At 41.2% G+C, this 23,137-nt stretch overlaps 1 protein-coding gene across 1 annotated transcript; it reads right to left on the bottom strand.

Annotated features, from left to right (window-relative positions):
• Positions 1–1,642: 1,642 nt before the first annotated feature.
• On the bottom strand, positions 1,643–22,911 carry LOC124133343 (leucine-rich repeat-containing protein 43-like). Its single transcript, XM_046497713.2, has 15 exons — positions 22,740–22,911; positions 18,647–18,767; positions 17,969–18,162; positions 17,022–17,132; positions 15,817–15,947; positions 14,530–14,650; positions 14,129–14,246; positions 12,697–12,773; positions 12,002–12,175; positions 10,835–10,943; positions 8,349–8,584; positions 7,256–7,363; positions 5,353–5,568; positions 2,397–2,475; positions 1,643–2,185 (listed from the first exon to the last, which is right to left on the bottom strand). The coding sequence occupies exons 1-15, from the start codon at positions 22,833–22,835 to the stop codon at positions 1,971–1,973; spliced, it is 2,106 nt and encodes a 701-aa protein (XP_046353669.2). The 5' UTR covers positions 22,836–22,911; the 3' UTR covers positions 1,643–1,970.
• Between the last annotated feature and the right edge of the window lie 226 nt (positions 22,912–23,137).

Raw genomic sequence — 23,137 nt, 5'->3', positions numbered from 1 at the left:
TTGGTCACCCATCCAACTACTCTCTGAGACCGACGTTGCTTAACTTCACCTGATTTGTGATCTGTGCGCTGTGCACAGGACCACGTGCCACCACAAATCACACGGGTCTAGTGCAGTGCCGAGTGGGAACTGCGTTGATAGAATCGTCCTGCAGTGCAAACATGCCAGCATCAGCCTTTCACATGTTTACATACCAGTAATCTTGATGATCCTCATTTATAGCTGACAGTCAACACACTCTATTAACCATAAAAACCGGAATGGGTTATTGCAAGTTTTATTTGTAATATCTTCATATTCATCAAAACAAGACATCACAGCTCCGTATTCATAAATTGTTTCTCACAAATATATACATTCAATAATCATCACTTATAACATACAAAGGAAATCAGTGTTAACATTTTGGCCTGAACATCTTAAAGTGTCAGGGTTTGGTAAAGTGGTCATATTCAAAATCTGAGGTTTTAACCTAGTCCACTTTATCCAAATTCAACCATGACATTAAAAGTTTCCTACAAACCTCACAGGCACCTTTTTAAATAAATAATAAAATCCTTGTGGAACAGTTGGTGAAATTGATAGGAAGATAAACCTGAAATTGTGTCTCAAGAATCATGTGTCGTGTTAACCTGGCTGGTTCTGTGACCATCACTGTTAGCCAAGCTCATGGATACATGATCTCAAAGTGGTGCCTTTAAGACAGTTATCATTTACAATGCTGCATGTCATCTGTATGGGAGGGTAGGACATCTGATGAACCCAATTAATACTTGTCCTGAAATATTTTAGATCTATTTCCATAAAAACACAAAAATATGACACAACTGATTAGGGCTGGGATGGGTTACTCGGGTACCTTGGTCGGGTGGGTACTGAGTAGGACCTGGGTACCCGCAGGACTACCTGGAACCGTGGTTAGTCATGTGATATATTGTTTAATGACTCAAAGTATCTAGAACTCTATGATTACACTACAAGTCACTAATGTTTGCATTTCTTTCGGACTATGCACCCATTCCTTCTGACTTTTCAAATCTTTGACTAAAGATATAACTTGAGTCAACTTCAGTGTATGCATGACCAGATTGTTTGAGACATGTATCTAAATATGATTTGCCAGGGCTATGGTAAAAAAACGCCCAATCGGACATTTTGTACGTATCTCCTGAGACCTACAGTGGGTACCCGGGTAGGGTCGGATAATAAGGGGGTGGGTACCCGGGTAGTAAATTCGGACTCGTCCCAGCCCTACAACTGATTAACATCTTCTGCACATGATTCAGCACAATGTCAATGTTTACAATGATGTCACAGGATATGTCACTTTGTCAAAATATGCATAGGTCTGTACAATTCATAACATTCACTACCACTGCATTTTCACATACCTGTACAGTGTATATATACATGATTAAGTTGATGTACATAGATATTTACAAAACGCTTTTAAAAATAATATTAACATGTTACAGGTATAAATTCTATCTGTAGAAAATACAATATTACATATTTTGATAAGGAAATATTTTTCTTTCTATGATACACAGACACGATTCTCATAACATGTGAAGTGTTTATATCTGACATTCATGATTATCCCTATCCAAAGTTGAGTGGTATACTCAAACAGATACAGTCATTGGTGGTGCAATATTGTGCATAAAAAACCTCTGCCTGTTAATATTTATACAATTATACACAAAGGCACACATTAAGGCATCTTCTGCTTCAAACATTACCACTGGTAACCAGACAATTGAAGCCTACAACATTGTACAAACTCATGGTAAGTTTTTCTAAAAGTTAATGGCAAAAAAATATTTGTCAAAAATTAATCACCATACTTCTCTCAAGGCTTTCATTTGCCCACTTGACAACATATCTTCAGTGGAACCTTCAAAATCGAATCATTTTGTACAAAAGATAAAGGTATACAATTTGAGCCTGGAGGTGTCGGCCATGTTGGTCTAGTCCTGTTCCTTGTCTCTCTGCTCCTCCTCCTCCTTCAGGGAGTCCATGGCCGTCTTCCAGTGGTGCAGCCTCACCGACACATGCACCTCTAGGGGGGGAGGGGGGACATCCTCTCCCTCCTCTACTGGTGGGGTGGGAGCTGTAGCCTTGCCCTTCTTGCCACCATCTTTCTTATCGGCGTCCTTGACCTTGCCCCCTGCTTTCCCTGCATCTTTAGAAAGGGAGATAACTGAATGAGCAAAAGCATATTTTACATGGATAACTGTAACATTAGAAGCTATAAGTTAACTTTTATTATCTTTATTACTGAAACAGTGATCTTTATAACCAAACAGGATAGGAACAATGACTTTTACTATTCCGTTACTATTACTAGTCCAAGCAAGATATTACTGGCCATGGGATTATCCCAGGTAGCCTACCTTTTCCTTTGTCCTTCTTGATTGGTGAGGGCGACTTTGTGGCCTTCTTGTCTTTGAGATCCTTGTCCTTCTTATTCTCCTGTAGAAAGTGAAGGAGCAAATATTATATATTGCTGCAATCTCACTGTGAGTGAGTGAGTATGGTTTTACACCGCTTTTAGCAATATTCCAGCAATATCACAGCGGGGGACACCAGTAATGGGCTTCACACATTGTATCCATGTCAGGATCGAACCCAGGTCTTCAGCGTGACGAGCGAACGCTTTAACCACTAGGCTACCCGACCGCCCCTCAATTTCACTGTGGCAAGTGTTGTAGTTGTATTGGGCGCAACACAAATCTACCCCAGGTACCTTTCTGTTAGGGCTCGGGTACCCGGGTCGGGTGGGTACTGAGTAGGACCCGGGTTCCCACAGGACAACACGGACCTGTGGTTAGTCACGTGATTATATTGTGTAATGGCAAAAATTATCAAGAACTCTGTGGTTACACTTTAAGCGATAAATGTTCACATTTCTTTCTGACTTTGCGCACGTTCCTTCTGACTTTATATGTTTGCATAATGATAAAACATCAGTCAACTTCAGTGTATGCATGACCAGATTGGTTTATACATGTATCTAAATTTATTTTGACAGGTGTATAGTCAAACTATTCCCAATCGGACATATTTTACGTATCTCTTGAGACCTCCCGGGTAGGGTCGGGTAATAGGTGATTGGGTACCCGGGTAGTAAATTTGTACTCGTCCCAGCCCTTTCTGTATACATGAAAGTACCCTGGCTGAAATAGTAACACAGGTAGTAGCCTATCTGACCATTGCGCTGCACTTAAAGGGAGACTCTGCTCCACACTCTGTTGCCCACTTCCAGTCTAGATCTAGACTTAGTTACAATCAGATCTTTTACTCAGATACCATTCCTGTCTGCATGAAGATCTGACCTCAAATGAAGGTCACGTCAGGTGGAGGATGTATGAGTTCTTGAGTCAGTCAGATTTCAGATATCTAAAACAATTCAGCTTCTTTACTGTGCTGCCAGAATACCGTCTTTACTCTCAATAGTACACTATTTTGATGTAGATGCCATGGCACTCAGAAACGGCAGGTTTATAAACTACCCACAACAACTTCATAGCGCGGCTTGATTTTCATTGATTTCATTGAAAATAATCATTGTAGAGTTTTTCTGAATGCGTCACTCATTCGTACCAAGAATTTAGAAGCATGGATGATGATTGGCTGATTTAAAAATTCACCTGACATGACCTCCTTTGGAGGTGTCCTCAAGTCTTCATGCAGAGCAGTCTCATTAAAATCAGATCTTAGTTCTTGCTACCGCTAAACAAAGATCTGAGGACATCCCATTACGGGTCACGTCAGACCGACCTTGTGCAAACTTTGGGCCGACCAATGGATTGACCAATCAGAAGGCAGCTTTCTCGTGCTTTACGGCACTAATTTCAAATTGGCGACTACGCTTCGAAACATATTTTGACAAATTCTCGATTAAAAATTTGAAACCTGAACAAAAGAACATTCTGGAAAGGCTAACAGATGGTCTAGATTGTATAGATTCAGTCGTTAAACCCGTAACTATTGTTCAGAATACCCCATGTTAAAATTTTCGAAGTTGCATGATTATAAATCACACTCCGACTGTCACTTTCATGATCTGGTAAGCGACTCTCTGATTGGTCGGATGAAAGGTCGTTCTGACATTACCCCTAATGGGATGTCTTCAGATCTTTGTTTAGTAATAGCGAGAACTAAGGTCTGATTTTAATGAGACTGCATGCAGAGAGGTATTGTATCGAAGTGAAAGATCAAATAGGACTGGACCTAAATAGCGCCATATGTGAAATTGAAACACTTTCTCAGTGTAACTACAGTAATAATTAACTGCTAGATTCATCTTCTTCATCAACTTTAAGATAGCAGAATTAGAACAACACCTTTCGAGGATTGCCACTAAGCTCAGGCATACTCCCTCTTTAAGTGACTGGGCAAGTCAGTAACCAAGTCTGGGTCAAGCCACAGGAGTCCGTATCTAAAAATAGATGCCCTCATGCATATTCATGACCATCTGTGGAGATGGTCATGAATATGCATGAGGGCGTCTATTTTTAGATACGGACTCCTGTGGTCAAGCACACCACGTAGATGGCAGAAGCAACAGTCCACTCTGTCAAGTTACCATAAGGCTGTTATGATTAAGGCTGGGACGGGTCCAAATTGACTACCTGGGTACCCATCACCCTATTACCCGACCCTGCCCGGGTACCCGTTGTAGATATTTAGAGATAGGTACAAACTGTCTGATTTGGAAAGGTTTGACTGTAACCCTGGCAAAATGTATATAGATACACGTGTAAAACGATCCGCTCATGCATACACTGAAGTTTAATGAATGAAGTTTTATCTTTATTCAAACATATTAAATTAAGAAGGAAAGGGTGCATTGTCAGAAAGAAATGGGAATATTAGTGACTTATAGTGGAACCATAGAGTTTTAGATAATTATTGTCATTAAACAATATATATCACGTGACTAATCACGGGTCCGGGTAGTCCTGTGGGTACCCGGGTCCTACTCAGGACCCACCAGACCAGAGTACCCGAGTTACCCGTCCCAGCCCTAGTAATGATGTATATACACCATCAGGGATGGGAATGAAACCCAGTCTCTGAACAACCATCAAACACACTATCCACTGGGCCACCTGACATCAAATGTTGGAGGGGCGGTCTGGCAGCCTAGTGGTTAAAGCGTTCGCTCGTCACACCGAAGACCCGGGTTCGATTCCCGACATGGGTACAATGTGTGAAGCCCATTTCTGGTGTCCCCCGCCGTGATGTTGCTGGAATGTTCCTAAAAGCGTCGTAAAACCATACTCACTGACTCACTCACTCAAATGTTGGATTAAGTCTACAGAAGACTGAAAAGTTTGTGCTGACCTTTCTGCCAACTTCAGGGGATTCTGTGCAGACTGTTGATGCTGCTGTTTCCACGCCCCCCTGCGAGAACACTGACACCATCTCGAAGTCCCCCTCCAGGAAGTCGTCCAAGTGGACGTGGAACGTGGCCAGAGTGGTCAGCTGGGGCTCTGTCCGCCTCAACTCAACCTCCGGCTCTTTCTTCTTCTTCTTTTTGTCCTCTTTCTTGGGCTCAGGCTGAAGAATCAAAGAGAAATGATCATCTTCAGTTATATAGGACAATCCCATAAATTTGAGAATAATTTTTGGTGTTGCATTTTTTTAAAAACCAAACACATTCAAGACTAAATTGTATAGCATACAGTGATTTACATGAATTTAGTGATGAAATACTAGATGTACCACTGATGAACATATCAACTGTCGGTTCAACCCGTGAAGATCCGGGTTAGAATAGGTCTTCAGCAAACCCACACTTGTCGTAAGAGGCAACTAATGGGATTGGGTGGTCAGGCTCGCTTAACTTGGTTGATTCATGTCATCATATTCCAATTGTGTGGATTGATGCTCATGATGTCAATCACTGGATTGTCTGGTGAAGACTCAATTATTTTCAGTCCGCCGCCATATGGCTAGAATATTGCGGCAGTAAACAGCAAACTGAAAACAAACAACTGTCGGTTCAAATGCCTCTATTCTATTTTTCCCCTCAAACGAGTAGTTTGCCATTGAGATATGCCTCTTCATATTTTGGGGGAAATGATAGGCCATTAACCTCCCAGCATAAGTGAGTGAGTCGGGTTTAAGACCTCTTTTAACAGTATTCCAATTATATTGCGGCGTGTCAGCTTAATGTAGGAGGAAAGCCCGAAGTTATGCAGGTCTCAGTCATTTACCACTTCAGTGAAATCCACGAGCACAAGTGTGGTGCTGACATTCCTAGAGACATAATCAGGGCGAACCGGGATTCAAACCCACAATCATAGGTTTCTGGCGTGCCAAAGGGACGCAACTCTGCACAGCGAATCGGCGCCTTAGACGACTGGGCCACCCATGCCCCCTCCCTATGGGGATTACAGGTTAGTAGAGGTCCCCAGCAACAGATGATGTTAAGAAGGGAGGCTAAATGGATTGGGTAGTCAGATGGTGGTCAGGTGGTGACCTGGTTAACTACATGTCATTGTACAGCGTGTGAGATTGCTCATAATATCAATCACCGGATTGTGTAGTCCTGGTCCAATAAAGTACAGGCTGCTGGATTATTGCTGAGCTCAGGAAACAAGCATTCAACAACAAACTTTAAGTAGGCTATAAGGAAACCCCTGGGATGCACAGCTACTACACAACATCTCCAACAACATATAAACGGTCATGAAGAAACTAACCTGATGATCCATTACATGAGCACTTGGGTACATTACCTCCCAAAACCCCTCCCTCCAGTCCTAGTAAACTCAGTCCTTGATGTTCGCGACCTTGATACAGAGTTGCACCTCCCACTCACCCCCCACTGAGTTAAGTACAGCCCTGGTACTACACTGGGGCTTGTGTGCCCTGCCGTGATATTGCTGGAATATTGCTGATAGCAGCATAAAGTCATACTCACTCACTCACTTACTCACTCACTCACTCACTCACTCACTCACTCACTCACTCACACTCACAACATGAGGATATTGAAGATAGATATGAGGATAATTCTGGAATATTGCTACAAGTGGTGGATACTGAAGATAGATATTGCTGAATATTGCTAAAAGCAGAGTAAAACCCAACTCATTCACTCACTCACTCACCATCAACATGAGGATATTGGAGACAGACCTGATGGTATTGCTGGAATATTGCTAAAAAGCGGAGTAAAACCCAACTCACTCACTCACGACATGGGGATATTCAAGACAGACAGGATGGTATTGCTCACCTTGCCCTTCTTATCTCCCTTGGCATTCTTGTCGTCCTTGCCCTTCTTCACTGACCCAGCCACACTGGCCCGGTCCCCATCCTCCTCCTCCAGGGGGAAGCACTGCACCTGCAGTCAACATGGCTTCAGTCAATAAAACAATTCTGAAAACTCACCAGCCAGGAGGGCTAGTAAACAAAAATGTTACCAGCCCTCATCAAATTTAATTCACGCTCACATTAATTTCAAGATTTACAGTATTACTCACCCCCTAAAAATTTGGACAGTTACAACAAAGGCTGGGAGAGGTAACTTGGGTACTTGGGTCGGGTGGGTACTGAGTAGGACCCACGTACCCACATGACTACCCAGACCCGTCATTAGTCATGTGATCTATCATTTGATGACAATAACACTCAACTCCATGGTCGCACTACAATTTCTCCCACCACCAGATTTTATTCTCCAGGTAAGATTTTAAGGATTTAAAATCAAATCAACATTTGATAAGCTCTTATTTTGCAACCTCCCTCTTGGCATATTTGCCTAAATTAATTGGTCTGGGGGAGCTAACAGGGATTTATCTAGATCTGCTTATAGATCTGATAGAGGCTGATATTCAGCTCCAAGTCTGCAGATCTAGGTCTGCGTAGAGGCAGATATTCAGCTTCAAGTCTGCAGCAGAAGTTCCCACACTGGAGTTAAATATTTCCCAATTTCTAACCAATGTTATGGCTTTGACAGGTGACTAGTATTTCACTGATCATTACAGAGGAAGTGGGGGCATTAGGGTAGCCTAGTGGTTAAAGTGTTCGCTCGTCCCGCCGAAGACCCAGGTTCGATTCCCCACATGGGTACAATGTGTGAAGCCCATTTCTGGTGTCCCGAGCCGTAATATTGCTGGAATATTGCTAAAAGTGGCATAAAACAACACTCACTTACAGAGGAAGCCTTCATAAAGCCTAGTATTGCATTGACAATCCCACTTTTGAACGAAATAACAATTTCCCAATGTGCCTGCCAAGGGCACTTTTTTAAAATCCTGAAATAATTTCTGGACTGTCTACACACAAAGTATCCTAGGGAGACTCCAGAAAGTGTTGTGTACACTGACCATTTGCTCCACCACCGAGAACTCCATGCCCTGGGTGAAGAAGTCCCGCAGATTGTGCAGGTCATCCCTGACCTGTGTGCTGGACCAGTTCACCTCTATCTCCTCGGCCCAAGCCTGGCCTGGTGATCTCAGTGGACCGAGTCTCATCTGGCGCTGGAGCAGCTGGATGTGCCCCGGTTCCTCCTCCATGAAGTCATCGGCCAGAGACTCTCCCCCAAGTACCGAAAAAGGCATCGCTGCGCCGGGGAAGAGATGGTTATTTGTTATACTACTCAAAAGAAGTTAAGAATCACACGGTTCTTTCATATACCATCACAAGTTAACTATAGCATCCTTGTGTTATGGGTTTTCGGACGCTTAAGAAACATTTGTAGTTTTCTCGCTAATCACAAGAACAACGGTAAAATGTCGCGCTCACTCATAAAAGACAACTTTATCTTAAAATCAAGCCGCCATCTGAGTATTTACTATGTCTGTGTGACGCCACAACCCTCGTTATAGCGGGAGTACTCGCGATAAACATGGTCATCAGATAACATATGATCCGCCAATATGAAAGAATTTAGAGGTGCTTAACTTCTTTTGAGTAGCATAACAAAGATAGTACTAACAATAATACCACTAAATATGCAATGAAATCACCTATCCACTAGGTGGCACAAGCTTAACAATCTCCTTGCCCGCATCCCCACTCAATGAATTGATACTCTTTAGCCATGATCTTATCACTTGTTGGGGAGATAGGAATGCAGTAAGCTGTTGGAAGATCTCAGAGACCCTTGAGCTCTAATCACCAACTGGATACCTACTTTCTTAAAAATATATTTCCTAACATTCCCCAAAAGTTAAGGTAGACTTTTACCGATGTGGGAGTGTTTATGTAACCAATAGGGCTGGGACGGGTAACTCGGGTACTTGGATCGGGTGGGTACTTAGAAGGACCAGGGTACCCACAGAACTACCCGGACCCGTGGTTGGTCATGTGATATATTGTTTAATGGCAAAAATGATCTTGAACAAGATCGTTATACCACAAGTCACTAATGTTGGCATTTCTTTCTGACTATGCACCAAGACCTTTGCACCCAGACCAGACGTTTGAATAAAGATAAAACTTCAGTCAACTTCTGTGTATGCATGACCAGATCGTTTTATACGGTCTCTAAATACATTTTGTCCAGGGCTGCAGTCAAACTATTCCCAATCGGACATTTTGTACCTATCTCTTGTGACCTACAGCGGGTACCCGGGTAGGGTCAGGCAATAGGTGGGTGGGTACCCGGGTAGTAAATTTGGACTTTTCCTAGCCCTAGTAACAAACATGGCTGAAATCATTTTTGGCACTACTTAATAAATGTGCCTGTTCATTCAGACATTGTATTCCTTCTCTGGTTTTAAAGTATTTTAGTGAATGTAAGTATGCCTAAAACTCTGATTATTGAAGAATGACATTTATGATAATGAGATTATAACTCAAGCATGTCTCTGTGTTGTAAATATCATGTTGTGCAAGGCGAGCATAATACATTTTTTTCAGTAAGAGACAATATTTATGATTCTCGGCTAATCATCTCTAGTTAAAGGTTGGTTGGCTGGTTGTTTAACGCCGCACTCAGCAATATTACAGCTATTTGACGGCGGTCTGTAAATAATCGTGTCTGGACCAAATAATCCAGTGACTGATATCATGAGCATCGATCCACTTAATTTGGCATCGATGACATGCTTCAACCAAGTCAGCAAGCCTGACCACCCGATCCCCTTAGTCGCCTCTTACGACAAGCATAGTCGACTTTTACGGCAAGCATGGGTTGCTGAAGACCTATTCTACCCGGATCTTCACGGGTCTCTAGTTAAAGGAGTTACATATCTCTTTGCTTTTGTTTACAGTGAAACAAAACACATTATGCATTTCCTGTTTTTGCACTTAGGCATTTCGTCAAACCCATACAGTTTCAGCTTGAAATATATTCTTTCTCTACATGTGCAAAATGAAAAAAAAAGAAGAATTTTATGAGAAAGAGGAAACCATAAGAAAACTCACGGAAAAAGAATGACCGTATTTGACGTAATAAGTGCCCCGCTCTAATAAGCACCCACGGCGATATTTGCTAATATATTGGCTAGTGAACAAACCCAATTAGCACCCCTTCCGATACACAAGACTTATTTATTCACGTATAATACACACTCGTGTGTTATATGCACCCTTAATTATGGGCAAATAAATTCTGGAAAAATATATCTGTCATATATAAACATTTCAGGCTGTCAGCATAAACCACAAAATTTATCTTTTAACCAAATTTATTTTTCACCAAAATAATATTCTAATAAGAGCCCTCTATTTCTAATTTTGAGAGCGTCCTGGGCGCTTATTACGTCGAATATGGTACATGTCAAAGTGCAGAGATATTTAAGGTTATTGAATACAGGACAGCTCAATCAAATTCTCAGGTCTCCTAATGATATGTTGCCATGGTTACCTGTCAGTTCTTGCACTGTCTCAAGATCAGGTTTACTGGTGAAGCAGACACTCTTCTCCTGCTGGCTGAAGTTTGACCTGTCACCTTGTGACCCAACACCAAGGTCAGACTGGTCCACAAGGAAAGAACAAGTTGCAACAAATTGACTTCAAAATCTCTTTTCTGTACAATGAGCTAAACGTTACACAAAGACATTTATTTTAATGTGAATAAACTAATTGAACAATGTTTAAAGTTAGATTTTGACCATGATTTGAAAGTTTTCCAAACTATTTGCTTGTTACCATATTTCTTCTATTAAACGCCAGGGCATATATTTCTTTCAGACGCTCTTTACTCCTGTCTTTTAATCGAAAAGATAATAATGGGGAGAATTCTGTGCATGAAAGCTACCTGTGCGTTTAAACGAGGCCCTGGCGTTATTTGAAGGCCGGCATTTATTTGAGGAAATATGATACATTTTAAATAAACATCAAATGGATAGAAATTGTTGTTAATAGTTAGTTAATATTTCATACAGATATGAAATTCATCTACAGGGCCACCTGTATCCGTTTGTGGCCAATCCGGGTACTTCTTGCCAAGGCAAGGGAGTTAAGTGACTATTAAAGTCCAGTTTCAACCCTTGACGAACTAGGCTGGAATTATCGAGTTATATTTTGGCTAGACAAACAAGTCTTAGCACAGTCCAATAAAAATCGTGTAGCTAAATCGACATCCGGTTCGTAAATAAAATGGATTTCAAGTGTGCAGTTGACTGCAGGATTTGCAAAGCATGTGTACCGTCAACTGGGGTAGGCAGATATTTTCCAAATCTTTTCATGTTTTTAAATCAAGGTGCTCATGTGATTTGATGCACTTTGCAAAGTAAGACCTGTTTTATATCGAAAAAGAACTTGATTATCAGTCAGATCATCTTAACTGAGCACCGCAATTTTGTTTGAAGCAAAACAAGTGATATGAGAGGTAGAATCTGATTGGTCAATAGGAGGGGGCATAGAAGGCACATTACTCGTAATAGCCACTGGTGGCGCTACGATCGGGCCCAGAAATTCCATCCTAGTTTTGCAAGGGTTGAAACTGGATGTTTAGAGTCAGTTAACTCCCTTGCCTCGGGAACAGGATCCGAGTATTACAACAACCTATTTGATCTGACCCACAACTCACCAAGTCGGGGGAAGCTCCCAGGTGACGCCCATCTGTCCCCGGCAAGAGGGGCAACTCGGTGACATCATCTGGGACATGCAACACCTCTGCCTTGGAGCCAGAATCCTCAAGGAACATGAACTCCACGTAGTACTTCCTCTCTATGATGGGGAACTCAGGCTGCTCCTCTGGGTTCTGCAACACACGTTACACCAGTAAGAGACAACATTCAGTATTTTCGGCTTCGAGTGTGATTGCTGTGTGTGCAGCAATCTGATTACCTGTAAAACGGTATCTGGAGCCAGAAAATGTTCTAGATCTTTCAATGCATATATTTCATTTACTGAAGAGGGTATTCTGTCCAAAATTAGGAGTGGTCATTGATCGAGTGTGTGCGTAGGTATGTGTGTGTGTATGTGTGTGGGTGTGTAGGTGTGTGTGTGGTGGGTGTGGGTGTGTGTGTGTGTGTGTGTGTGGTGTGTGTAGGTATGTGTAGGTGTGTGTGTGGTGTTTTGGGGTGGTTTCGTCAGAGGAGTTTGATGCATGCACTAAAGTACTGAAAATAATGACCCATCCCTAATGCCTATCATATTTTTAAGACCTTCCCCTTGGCTTGTAGATGGGTTTCATGACCCTTCCCAAATATGAGTATTTTTTTGTTATGACCCTCCCTGTTTTCCTCTGACCCATTCTAACCCCCACCCAACCAAACTCACCTTAAGTTCTTCAGGTAGAGGTACACCGGTCATCTGGGACACTTCTATGGTGACCTTAGCTTCATCCAGTACATACTCTGAAATAATACAGAACACATGCAACTCCCCATCGACCACACTGGGACACTCGGACACTATAACAGGTCAGCTACACATATGAAGAACCTCACCTGATCAATCTCACCCTGGGATGGGTGTGGTAGTGGGTGTGGGCGTGGACAAGGACGTGGGTTGGGCGTAGGCATGGACAATGGCGTGGGCATAGGCGAGGGCGCTGGCGTGGACATGGACATGGGCTTGAGTGTGGACATGGGTATGGGTGTGGACATGGGCGTGGGTGTGAGCGTGGAAATGGGTGTGGTCGTGGACACCACCCCATGACATACCACACACCCTCCCATGACACACCACACCACCCCATGACACACCACACACCACCCCATGACACATCACCCCATGACACACCACACACCACCCAACAACACACAACCCCATGACACACCACCCCATGAAACAACACACACCACCCCATGACACACCACCCAATGACACAACCCACACCACCCAACGACACACCACCCCATGACACACCACCCAATAACACACCACACACCACACCCCATGACACACCACACACCACCCAATGACACAACACACACCACCCCATGACACACCACCCAATGACATACCACCCACGACACACCACACCACACCCCATGACACACCACACACCAACCCATGACACACCACACATCATCCCATGATACACCACATACCACCCCATGACACACCACCCAATAACACACCACACACCATGACATGACACACCACACATCATCCTATGATACACCACATACCACCCCATGACACACCACCCAATAACACACCACACACCATGCCATGACACACCACACATCATCCCATGATACACCACATACCACCCCATGACACACCACACACCACCCCATGGCACACACCAATCCATGACACACCACACACCCTCCCATGACACACCACACACCACCCCATGACACACCACACACCCTCCACAACACACCACACCACACCCCATGACACACCACACACCAACCCATGACACATCACACACCAACCCATGACACACCACACACCACCCCATGACACACCACACACCATGCCATGACACACCAACCCATGACACACCAACCCATGACACACCACCCCATGACACACCACACTCCACTCCATGACACACCACACACCAACCCATGACACACCACACACCACCCAGTGACACACCACACTCCATCCCATAACATCCTCACTGGACTCTCACTATCATCATGTGCAGCTTGTCACCTCTGACCTCCATTCCAGGTTGTTGGGGCCTAATTCTAACCCGTCCTCCCCATAGGGTTCACAACATTGAGAAGAAAGATGCAATGTGTCTCACCTCTCCGTCTTGCCAACCCCTTGAAATGATGCTTCTCATCTGCTGATATCCTGATATCATCCAAGATGCTCAACTTCCTCAGCGAGTCAATTGTGTAACCACGGTAACCGGGTATCAACTGAAATCATTGTAAAAACATTTCCTGGCATAATGACAAAAACAAGTAAAATTCTTAGTTCACCAAACATATCTATCAATCCTGAGGGTTCGTGAAATATGTTACAAACTGGCGGTAAATTATTTTCTTCACTTACAGAATGTTTTACTTGATTTATTCGCAAATGATGCAAATGATTTCGACAACAGTCTTGTTTTGTCTGTTTAAGTTATTTCACTGATGAGAAAAAGTGCAAAGTTGGACAATATGGGAAACAAAGAAACTCTGACAAATGGCTGCTCACCGACAGTGGGTTGCCTTGTAATATGAGGTTGCGGAGCTTGGGCAGTGTGCCTAGTTTCCGAACAACATCTAACAGGTCACTGAGGTCATTGTGACTGAGGTCCAGCGACAGAAGACATGGCCTGCAAAACAATATCATGCAACATAATGTTTACAACAACTGGAATTATTTGTGTACAGAAACAACAAACAACAAACATACAAGTAATCTCCTGTGATGTATAAACATACCAGTAACCTCCAGTGATGTATAACTACCAGTAATCTCCAGTGATGTATAACATACCAGTAATCTCCTGTGATGTATAAACATACCAGTAACCTCCAGTGATGTATAACTACCAGTAATCTCCAGTGATGTATAAACATACCAGTAACCTCCAGTGATGTATAACATACCAGTTATCTCCAGTGATGTATAACATACCAGTTATCTCCAGTGATGTATAAACATACCAGTAATCTCCTGTGATGTATAAACATACCAGTAATCTCCTGTGATGTATAAACATACCAGTAATCTCCAGTGATGTATAAACATACCAGTAACCTCCAGTGATGTATAACATACCAGTAACCTCCAGTGATGTATAAACATACCAGTAACCTCCAGTGATGTATAAACATACCAGTAATCTCCAGTGATGTATAACATACCAGTAATCTCCTGTGATGTATACCATACCAGTAATCTCCTGTGATGTATAACATACCAGTAATCTCCTGTGATGTATAACATACCAGTAATCTCCTGTGATGTATAAACATACCAGTAATCTCCAGTGATGTATAACATACCAGTTATCTCCTGTGATGTATACCATACCAATAATCTCCTGTGATGTATAACATACCAGTAATCTCCAGTGATGTATAAACATACCAGTAATCTCCAGTGATGTATAACATACCAGTTATCTCCTGTGATGTATACCATACCAGTAATCTCCAGTGATGTATAAACATACCAGTAATCTCCAGTGATGTATACCATACCAGTAATCTCCAGTGATGTATAACATACCAGTAATCTCCAGTGATGTATAACATACCAGTAACCTCCAGTGATGTATAACATACCAGTAATCTCCAGTGATGTATAAACATACCAGTAATCTCCAGGGATGTATAACATACCAGTAACCTCCAGTGATGTATACCATACCAGTAACTTCCAGTGATGTATACCATACCAGTAATCTCCAGTGTTGTATAAACATACCAGTAGTCGCAAGTGATGTATAAACATACCAGTAGTAGCCACTGATGAAGTCCTCTATACACATACCAGTAGTCGCCAGTGATGTAGTCCCCTATGAAGGCTATGTTGTTGTGGCCCAGTCCAAGGTGAGTCAGGAGTGGGGGGTTGATGCACAGTGCAGATATGTCACTGATTTCATTAGCACACAGCTCCAACACCTGGGGACAAGTGTCCGGAAATGAATTATTACACATAGTTGATAGACATATTGAGTACTGCTGACACTATTCACCAGGAACAGCTGGAGCAGCTGCCTTCTAATTATCCAAAAGCCATCTATATTCAGTGAAGTGCAAGTGATTATTCCCATCTATATTCAGTGAAGTGCAAGTGATTATTCCCATCTATATTCTGTGAAGTGCAAGTGATTATTCCCATCTATATTCAGTGAAGTGCAAGTGATTATTCCCATCTATATTCTGTGAAGTGCAAGTGATTATTCCCATCTATATTCAGTGAAGTGCAAGTGATTATTCCCATCTATATTCTGTGAAGTGCAAGTGATTATTCCCATCTATATTCAGTGAAGTGCAAGTGATTATTCCCATCTATATTCAGTGAAGTGCAAGTGATTATTCCCATTTATATTCAGTGAAGTGCAAGTGATTATTCCCATCTATATTCTGTGAAGTGCAAGTGATTATTCCCATCTGTATTCAGTGAAGTGCAAGTGATTATTCCCATCTATATTCAGTGAAGTGCAAGTGATTATTCCCATCTGTATTCATTGACACGACTATTGAAAATCTCACACTATATATGGTCACGTAGGTGTATTTGAACTATTTCTTATTCTAATCATGAAAATTATTTATTTTATTCAATTAAGAACTTTTTCCATTATTTATTGAACATGTGTGAATAAACAGGAAAGTTGTGAAGAAAAATATGTAGCAAACAACCTAATTATAGATTTATAAAAATAGAGAGTGAGTGAGTGAGTTGGGTTTAACGTCACTATTAACAGTATTCCAGTTATATCACGGCGTGTCAGCTTAATGTGGGAGGAAAGCCCAAAGTGATGCAGGTCTCAGATGTTTACCACTTCGGTGAAGCCCATGAGCACGGGTATGGTGCTGACAAACCTAGAAACATAATTGGAGCGAACCGGGATTCGAACCCACAATCATAGTTTTCTGGCGTGGCAAAGGGACGCAACTCTGCACAGCGAATCGCGGCGCCTAAGACAACTGGGCCACCTGTGCCCCCTTATAAATACAGAGAGAACATACCTTCAGTGACTCTGGGAGGTTCTTGGAGCCGATGTTCTTGATATGATTTGCACTTAAAGTCAATTCTTCTAGATTCTTGAACTTTAACAAATCTTCATCTACCTCTGTTACCTGAAGAAGAAAATAGGGAATTATTCTACATGATCTAATCATAAACATTTGTGGGTATTACAATCATCCCAACGTGAGGCAAAACCTACAAGCTACAAAGAACTGAGGGTTACCTGTCCTGGGTGTAGACATCTTGTAAATCTCAAGCCTTGGCAAGAGATGGCAACATCGGATCCCAAGAACGGCTTATCAGTACTTCAGAGCAGGGTATTATGTATACAGTACTACATAGTTTTGTTTCTGAGAAAAGTTAGACTTGCCAGGGATGCATCATCATCATCATCATCATCATCATCATCATCATCATCATCACTACCACCACCATCACCACCACCATCACCACCACCACCACCATCATCACCATCACCACATCATCATCATCATCATCATCATCATCTTATTACTATTATTATCCTGAGGGCTAGTAGATTTTGTGGATGTTTAGCAGATGCCCTTTTACGTTATCATTATTCCAGCTATTTAATGCTTCAGGTTAAGTCTGCATCCCTGAGGATTCCAAACAGTGACATCAGCCCAATGATATTGGCCCAGTGATTTTTAATTAGTATAGGGTCACATTAATCTGTGTGGTCATGAACAAAGAATGATGTTATGTTCACTGATCTGGCACGTCATGGAACTGCCATGCATTGTTACAGCTGCAGCATAAGTCATCCAAACAATGGACACATCCGTGCAAAACTCAGTGACATGACACTTGAATACTGAATAGTATTGTAAAGTATTAGTACTGTTGGTCACATTGAGCAACTCAAATCCAGCTTATAAATCAAAATGTACACTAATTTGAAAATGCTAATGCCTTCATCACTCACATTTTTGTCTACAATTCGAAGTGTCTTGAAGTAGTTGAGAACAAAGCTATCATCAATCAGCCAGGGGGATTTGACAGCGATCTCACGGAGTTCGCGTGCTTCCTGCGACCAGCTGTAGTCGAGGTGCCATGGGGAGAATCTGGATCCAACATATTCCTCTAGAGTCTCCATCTTCTCATGATTGGCGCCATAATCTGCCAAACAATTTCCAGAACAATGTGAGTGAGTGAGTGAGTGAACGGGATTAGTAACAATAATCCAGATCTAACAAAGTCGCCGCTGAATATTCTAGTCTGGCCTGGGTAAAGCTGTGTTTGCTAGCACGTTCCATACATTCTGGGTTTGAAGACATTAAAATCAGCCTGACACTCGTTGTGACCCTCATTTTAGGCACTCTTGTGACAGCTTTGGAGACCCTTTGTGCCTTGGAAATCCCAAAAGGGACAGAACCATCAAAGGGACATCAACATGGAGACGATGCAGTAACATTCCTTATGTACATCACTTCTAAATGCCTTTCCAAGACTAGAACCATCAAAGTTTGATACACTAAGGCCACCCATCAACACCACATGCTTGAAAACTTGTAAACCTTTGAAGCATCAATTTTTGTCTCTTTCCCTCTTTCAGTGGTTTCAATATATCTCAAACAATTCTGATAAAAAAAAAACATCTTACCTTTCAATGTTATGGCGAACTGTGAATCAAGTTTATCAGAGGAAACAGATACTGGATTAATGCTTCTTTTAGGCAAAGTTTTCTTCCTCGGCAATGATTCTGTCTTGCGTTGAGATCGTCTCTGTAAACAAATTGAGTATGTGAACATACTTACCGTATTTCACGTAATAAGCGCCCAGGGCGCTCTCAAAAATAGAAATAGGGGGCTCTTATTAGAATATTATTTTGATGGAAAAAACAGAGTTGAAAGATAAATTTCGTGGTTTATGCTGACGGCCTGAACTGTTTATATACGACAGATATATTTTTCCTGTATTTTATTGCCCATACTTAAGGGTGTATATAACACATGTGTGCGTATTATACACAAATAAATAAGTCTTGTGTACATTGATCAATCGGATGGGGTGCTAATTGGGATTGTTCACTAGCCAATATATTAGCAAATATCGCCGTGGGCGCTTAGTAGAGCGGGGTGCTTATTACGTTGAATACGGTATTCGTATATTTGTTCATTTGTGAGTGAGCGAGTAGGGTTTTACTCTGCTTTAAACAATATTCCAAGAACACAATGGGGTGCACCAGTGCTTTAACCACTAGCCTAGTCAACCATCCTCCAATGCAGTGTTCGAGATACTGGAACGAAAATAGTCTAGGAACATATTTCAATGTATCTACTATGTTACACATGGGCGGATACAGAGGGGGGGTGCAGGGGTGCGCACCCCCCTTTTTATTTCGAAAACAAACTTTATTTCTGTATAAATTACCACCAAAGACAATAAATAGATCTTAATTGTGCACACCCCCTTTTCAAAAAAGCTGTATCCGCCCATGTTACATATAGTACTCAATCTGTCATGGCATAACAGATTAACTATAGTAGTGAGTGAGTGAGTTGGGTTTAACAACACTTTTAACAGTATTCCAGTTATATCACGGCATGTCAGTTTAATGTGGGAGGAAAGCCCGGAGTGATGCAGGTCTCAGACATTTACCACTTTGGTGAAACCCATGAGCATGGGTATGGTGCTGACAAACCTAGAAACATAATCGGGGCAAACCGAGTTTCGAACCCACAATCATAGGTTTCTGGCATGCCCGAGGGATGCAACTCTGCACAGGGAATCGCGGCGCCTCAGACAACTGGGCCACCCATGATATAGAATATAGGTGTTCTTTAACTTCTTTTGAGTAGTATAGGTCATGTTATATGGCAGGGCAATTTATTGTCAAATAATAGTTGCAACTGTATGACATTGTTTCTGTTGAGATTCAGTAGAAATTCATTGCATTGTATTTGGACAATGATTAGTTGTCAGGAGTAGTACTGATTTAATGTAAGCAGTGGTGAGAAAGTTATTATATTTAGATGCTCAAATTATCTGTGTACTTCGGGAATAGCATGGATGGATGTCAAGCATTATAAAAACATGTGGAATAATCTGTGATGTTCTAGTGATACTGGACTGGTCTAGCACTGTGTGGAAAGTGCTGGAAGAGAGTTAGACTATGAAGTGGGCGCGTGCATGTCTCATCTCACATTTCATCCCACATTTCATCTCACATTACATCAAGACCAGCTTTCATGTCAAGATCACTTTTCACCCTGGTGTTCAGGGTGAACTTGGAAGCCTGACCACTGTTGTGGTGAGGTGATTATTATTATTCTCATTGTCATTTTCACTGCTCTCACAGTTTTTACTGCCACTGAATATTGTACTACCACTCTGTTGTGTACTCCCATTGTAATTGCTGTAACTGATTTGTAAACCATATTGTTTCAATTTGGGAATTGACACATAACAATCTGAACATGCTATGTGTTTGTTGCGAGTTATATTCAGTGTGTTCTATTAGATTTAATAAAAAAAATAAAGTAGATTTTTTTAATGTTATCTGTTTTGTCTTATTTAGCGCAATGTTTCATGACACAAGTCCCTTTCAGTGAGATCCAGGTAGGCTAACTCTTTGCTATGTATTGACATGTGATGCCCAAATGTCGCATCAAACAAAACAGCATGTTGTGTCCATATTTAAATTTTAGTTAAAAGCAGAGGCATTGTGAGACTTTTGAAGATGTTGAAGATCTTTTAACTCACAGTATCTACCTATGTAACTGTGTACCAAAACATGGAAAACGAGTGAGTGAGTGAGTGAGTGAGTATGGTTTTACGCTGCTTTCAGCAATATTCCAGCAATATCACAGCGGAGGACACCAGAAATAGGCTTCACACATCGTATCAATGTCGGGAATCAAACCCGAGTCTTCGGCATGATGAGCGAGCGCTTTAATTACTAGACTACCCGACCGCCCCACGTGGAAAGTGACAACAGGCTGATTAAATAAAAAGGCCAATTTGCTTAGTTTTTAATAAAAATGGAATAGAAATAGCCAGCTTTTATATGTGTGTATCCTTTGCAAAATATCATTGTCCATAAAAAGAGTATTTCAGATACATGTAATTGTTTCTTTAGAAAGATGTCTGAAATGCTGCTCATACAGGGTAACAGGTACTACAACAGTTGCTTCCCTTGATTATCGACTCATCAGGCCCAGATGTATGATGGGAATTGCTAAGAAAGTAAATCCTTAAAGGGAAACAACACTCCCAAGCTTGAAAGTATTAAAATGTAGATGGGATTTTTCTTCTCGGATTCAAAATTTGCTTATTATGGACTATAATGTCGACTTGTTTGAAGTGTCAAGTGTCACCTATTGTAGGATCAAAGAACGAGAAGATGTTCATCATAACAAAGGATACACAATAAAGAGCTGCAGCCAACCTGACATGTGGTTTTGTTGTTCATTAATACACACCAATTGAAAGGGTGAAGCTATTGGTCAACATAATATTATGCACTAGACATGATGATTTACCATTTAAATTGTATATTCCGCTCTACTAGGCATTGTTTTATATTCAGAAATAACAATTACCGTGTGTATTTTCTTGTAAACTTAGCCTAAAATAGCAAAGAGCTGTATGCACATTTTCTACTAATCTACCGATGATTCAGTTAGATAATCCCCAATAATATAACTTCAAAGAATTTTATGCAATGATCGCAGGAATTGTATCTGAAAGAATATATTCCAATATCAAGTTATTTTTACTGTATATATTTAAAAAAAAACACACCATAATCTTAGCCCTATGGAACAACTGAGTGCTTTTGCCAAACATTTTGTTCGTACAGATCAATTTTATCAGTCACTGTTGAGGCCGCCTGCCTTTTTGCTAGAGCAAATGGAATGAAAACCAAATTCAAATAATGTACTTACTACAAACAAAAGTTATATGTATAATATCAGGCAGTTACCTTGTTTGAGGAATGTATCTGTCAATATCCATCAATATCCATATAAAGTATCAATATCCCATACATCTGAAGCTGTCATATGTCTTTGTAACAATGTAATATCATAAAATATATATAGTGTTTCAGGCTACTTTAACCTGTTTTTGCTTCTCAAAATTGTTTCAAATGTTTCACATAGGTGTTATGTCTCATTGGTCAGCTAAGATTATATCTGTTGTTGAGGCAAGGTAAAAATAGGGTTTTTATGTCACTTTCAAGATTATTCCCACTTCTATAGCGACATGCATGTATGTGTGTGACTGCTTGTACTAGACCAGGCATATGACTGTAGTCAGTTGGGTTCACTGAGATACCATGCAACAATTTAGGATGCACTTTAACATGGATACCTCACTCAGACACAGTATACTGGTTCCAAGCCTACCAGTCCTTGTTTTATAACCTTAATGAGAAAGCTAGGCAAGGTAACACAAATTCCTATCTTTTAACGTCTTTTGGTATGACTCTGCCAAGAGATCAAGTGATTTACCTTTCTATGCAGATGCTTTATCCACTGGACCAAAGAGACGGTCTCTTTTGTTGACATATGACAAAAGTTGAATGGAAACAATTTGATGGATAAACTATTATTTGCAGCACTCAAATAACATAGAAATCAATGGAAAACTGACAAAACCAAAAATACTAAAGACCAATGTCTGTATCACGAGAACCTATGTACAACTAAAATTAAACCTGTCTAACATTGATTCAACACTATTTTCCTTACCCATGTGCCTAATCCACAAGGAAATTCCCTGAGACAAAGCGTCTTCAATTGTTTCTCAAACGCTGAAAAAGCTGGACAGGAATCAGTTACTGCCATTTCGTAAATATTAAAAGTATCGTCTTCACATGTTCCCTGTTTCTGTTGTGACAACTAGGCGGCCATTTTGACGCCAAGTGTGATGACTTCCGCTGTTAGGGTAAATCAAAAACTTGGATTTCATATTTTTGTTCTGACGTGGTAAACGATATTCAAATATCGACCACTTGGCCGACCTGCATTTAACTTAAGATCAAATGTTTTCATTACAAATTGTCGTGCAAAATGTATTCTTAGTACAATCCATATTAGGTAATACATATATTGTTTTTTCCGTAAATAAAAAATATTGTAACTTTTAG

Source organism: Haliotis rufescens, unplaced genomic scaffold, assembly GCF_023055435.1.
Source record: "Haliotis rufescens isolate VD_foot unplaced genomic scaffold, xgHalRufe1.0.p SCAF_21, whole genome shotgun sequence".
Classification (NCBI taxonomy): domain Eukaryota; kingdom Metazoa; phylum Mollusca; class Gastropoda; order Lepetellida; family Haliotidae; genus Haliotis; species Haliotis rufescens.
Note: the sequence above shows the minus strand (reverse complement) of the source record. Positions and strands in the feature narration are given on the sequence as shown.

What these genes read in the sequence shown, in the direction of transcription:
- LOC124133343 (XM_046497713.2), bottom strand. Translation starts at nt 22,835, where the DNA reads ATGGCAGTAACTGATTCCTGTCCAGCTTTTTCAGCGTTTGAGAAACAA. An exon ending in AGGGAGATAAGAAGGGCAAG is followed by an intron (nt 5,569 to 7,255) that starts GTGAGCAATACC and finishes TTGATTCTTCAG; the next exon opens with CCTGAGCCCAAGAAAGAGGA. An exon ending in CAAGAAGGACAAAGGAAAAG is followed by an intron (nt 2,186 to 2,396) that starts GTAGGCTACCTG and finishes CCCTTTCTAAAG; the next exon opens with ATGCAGGGAAAGCAGGGGGC.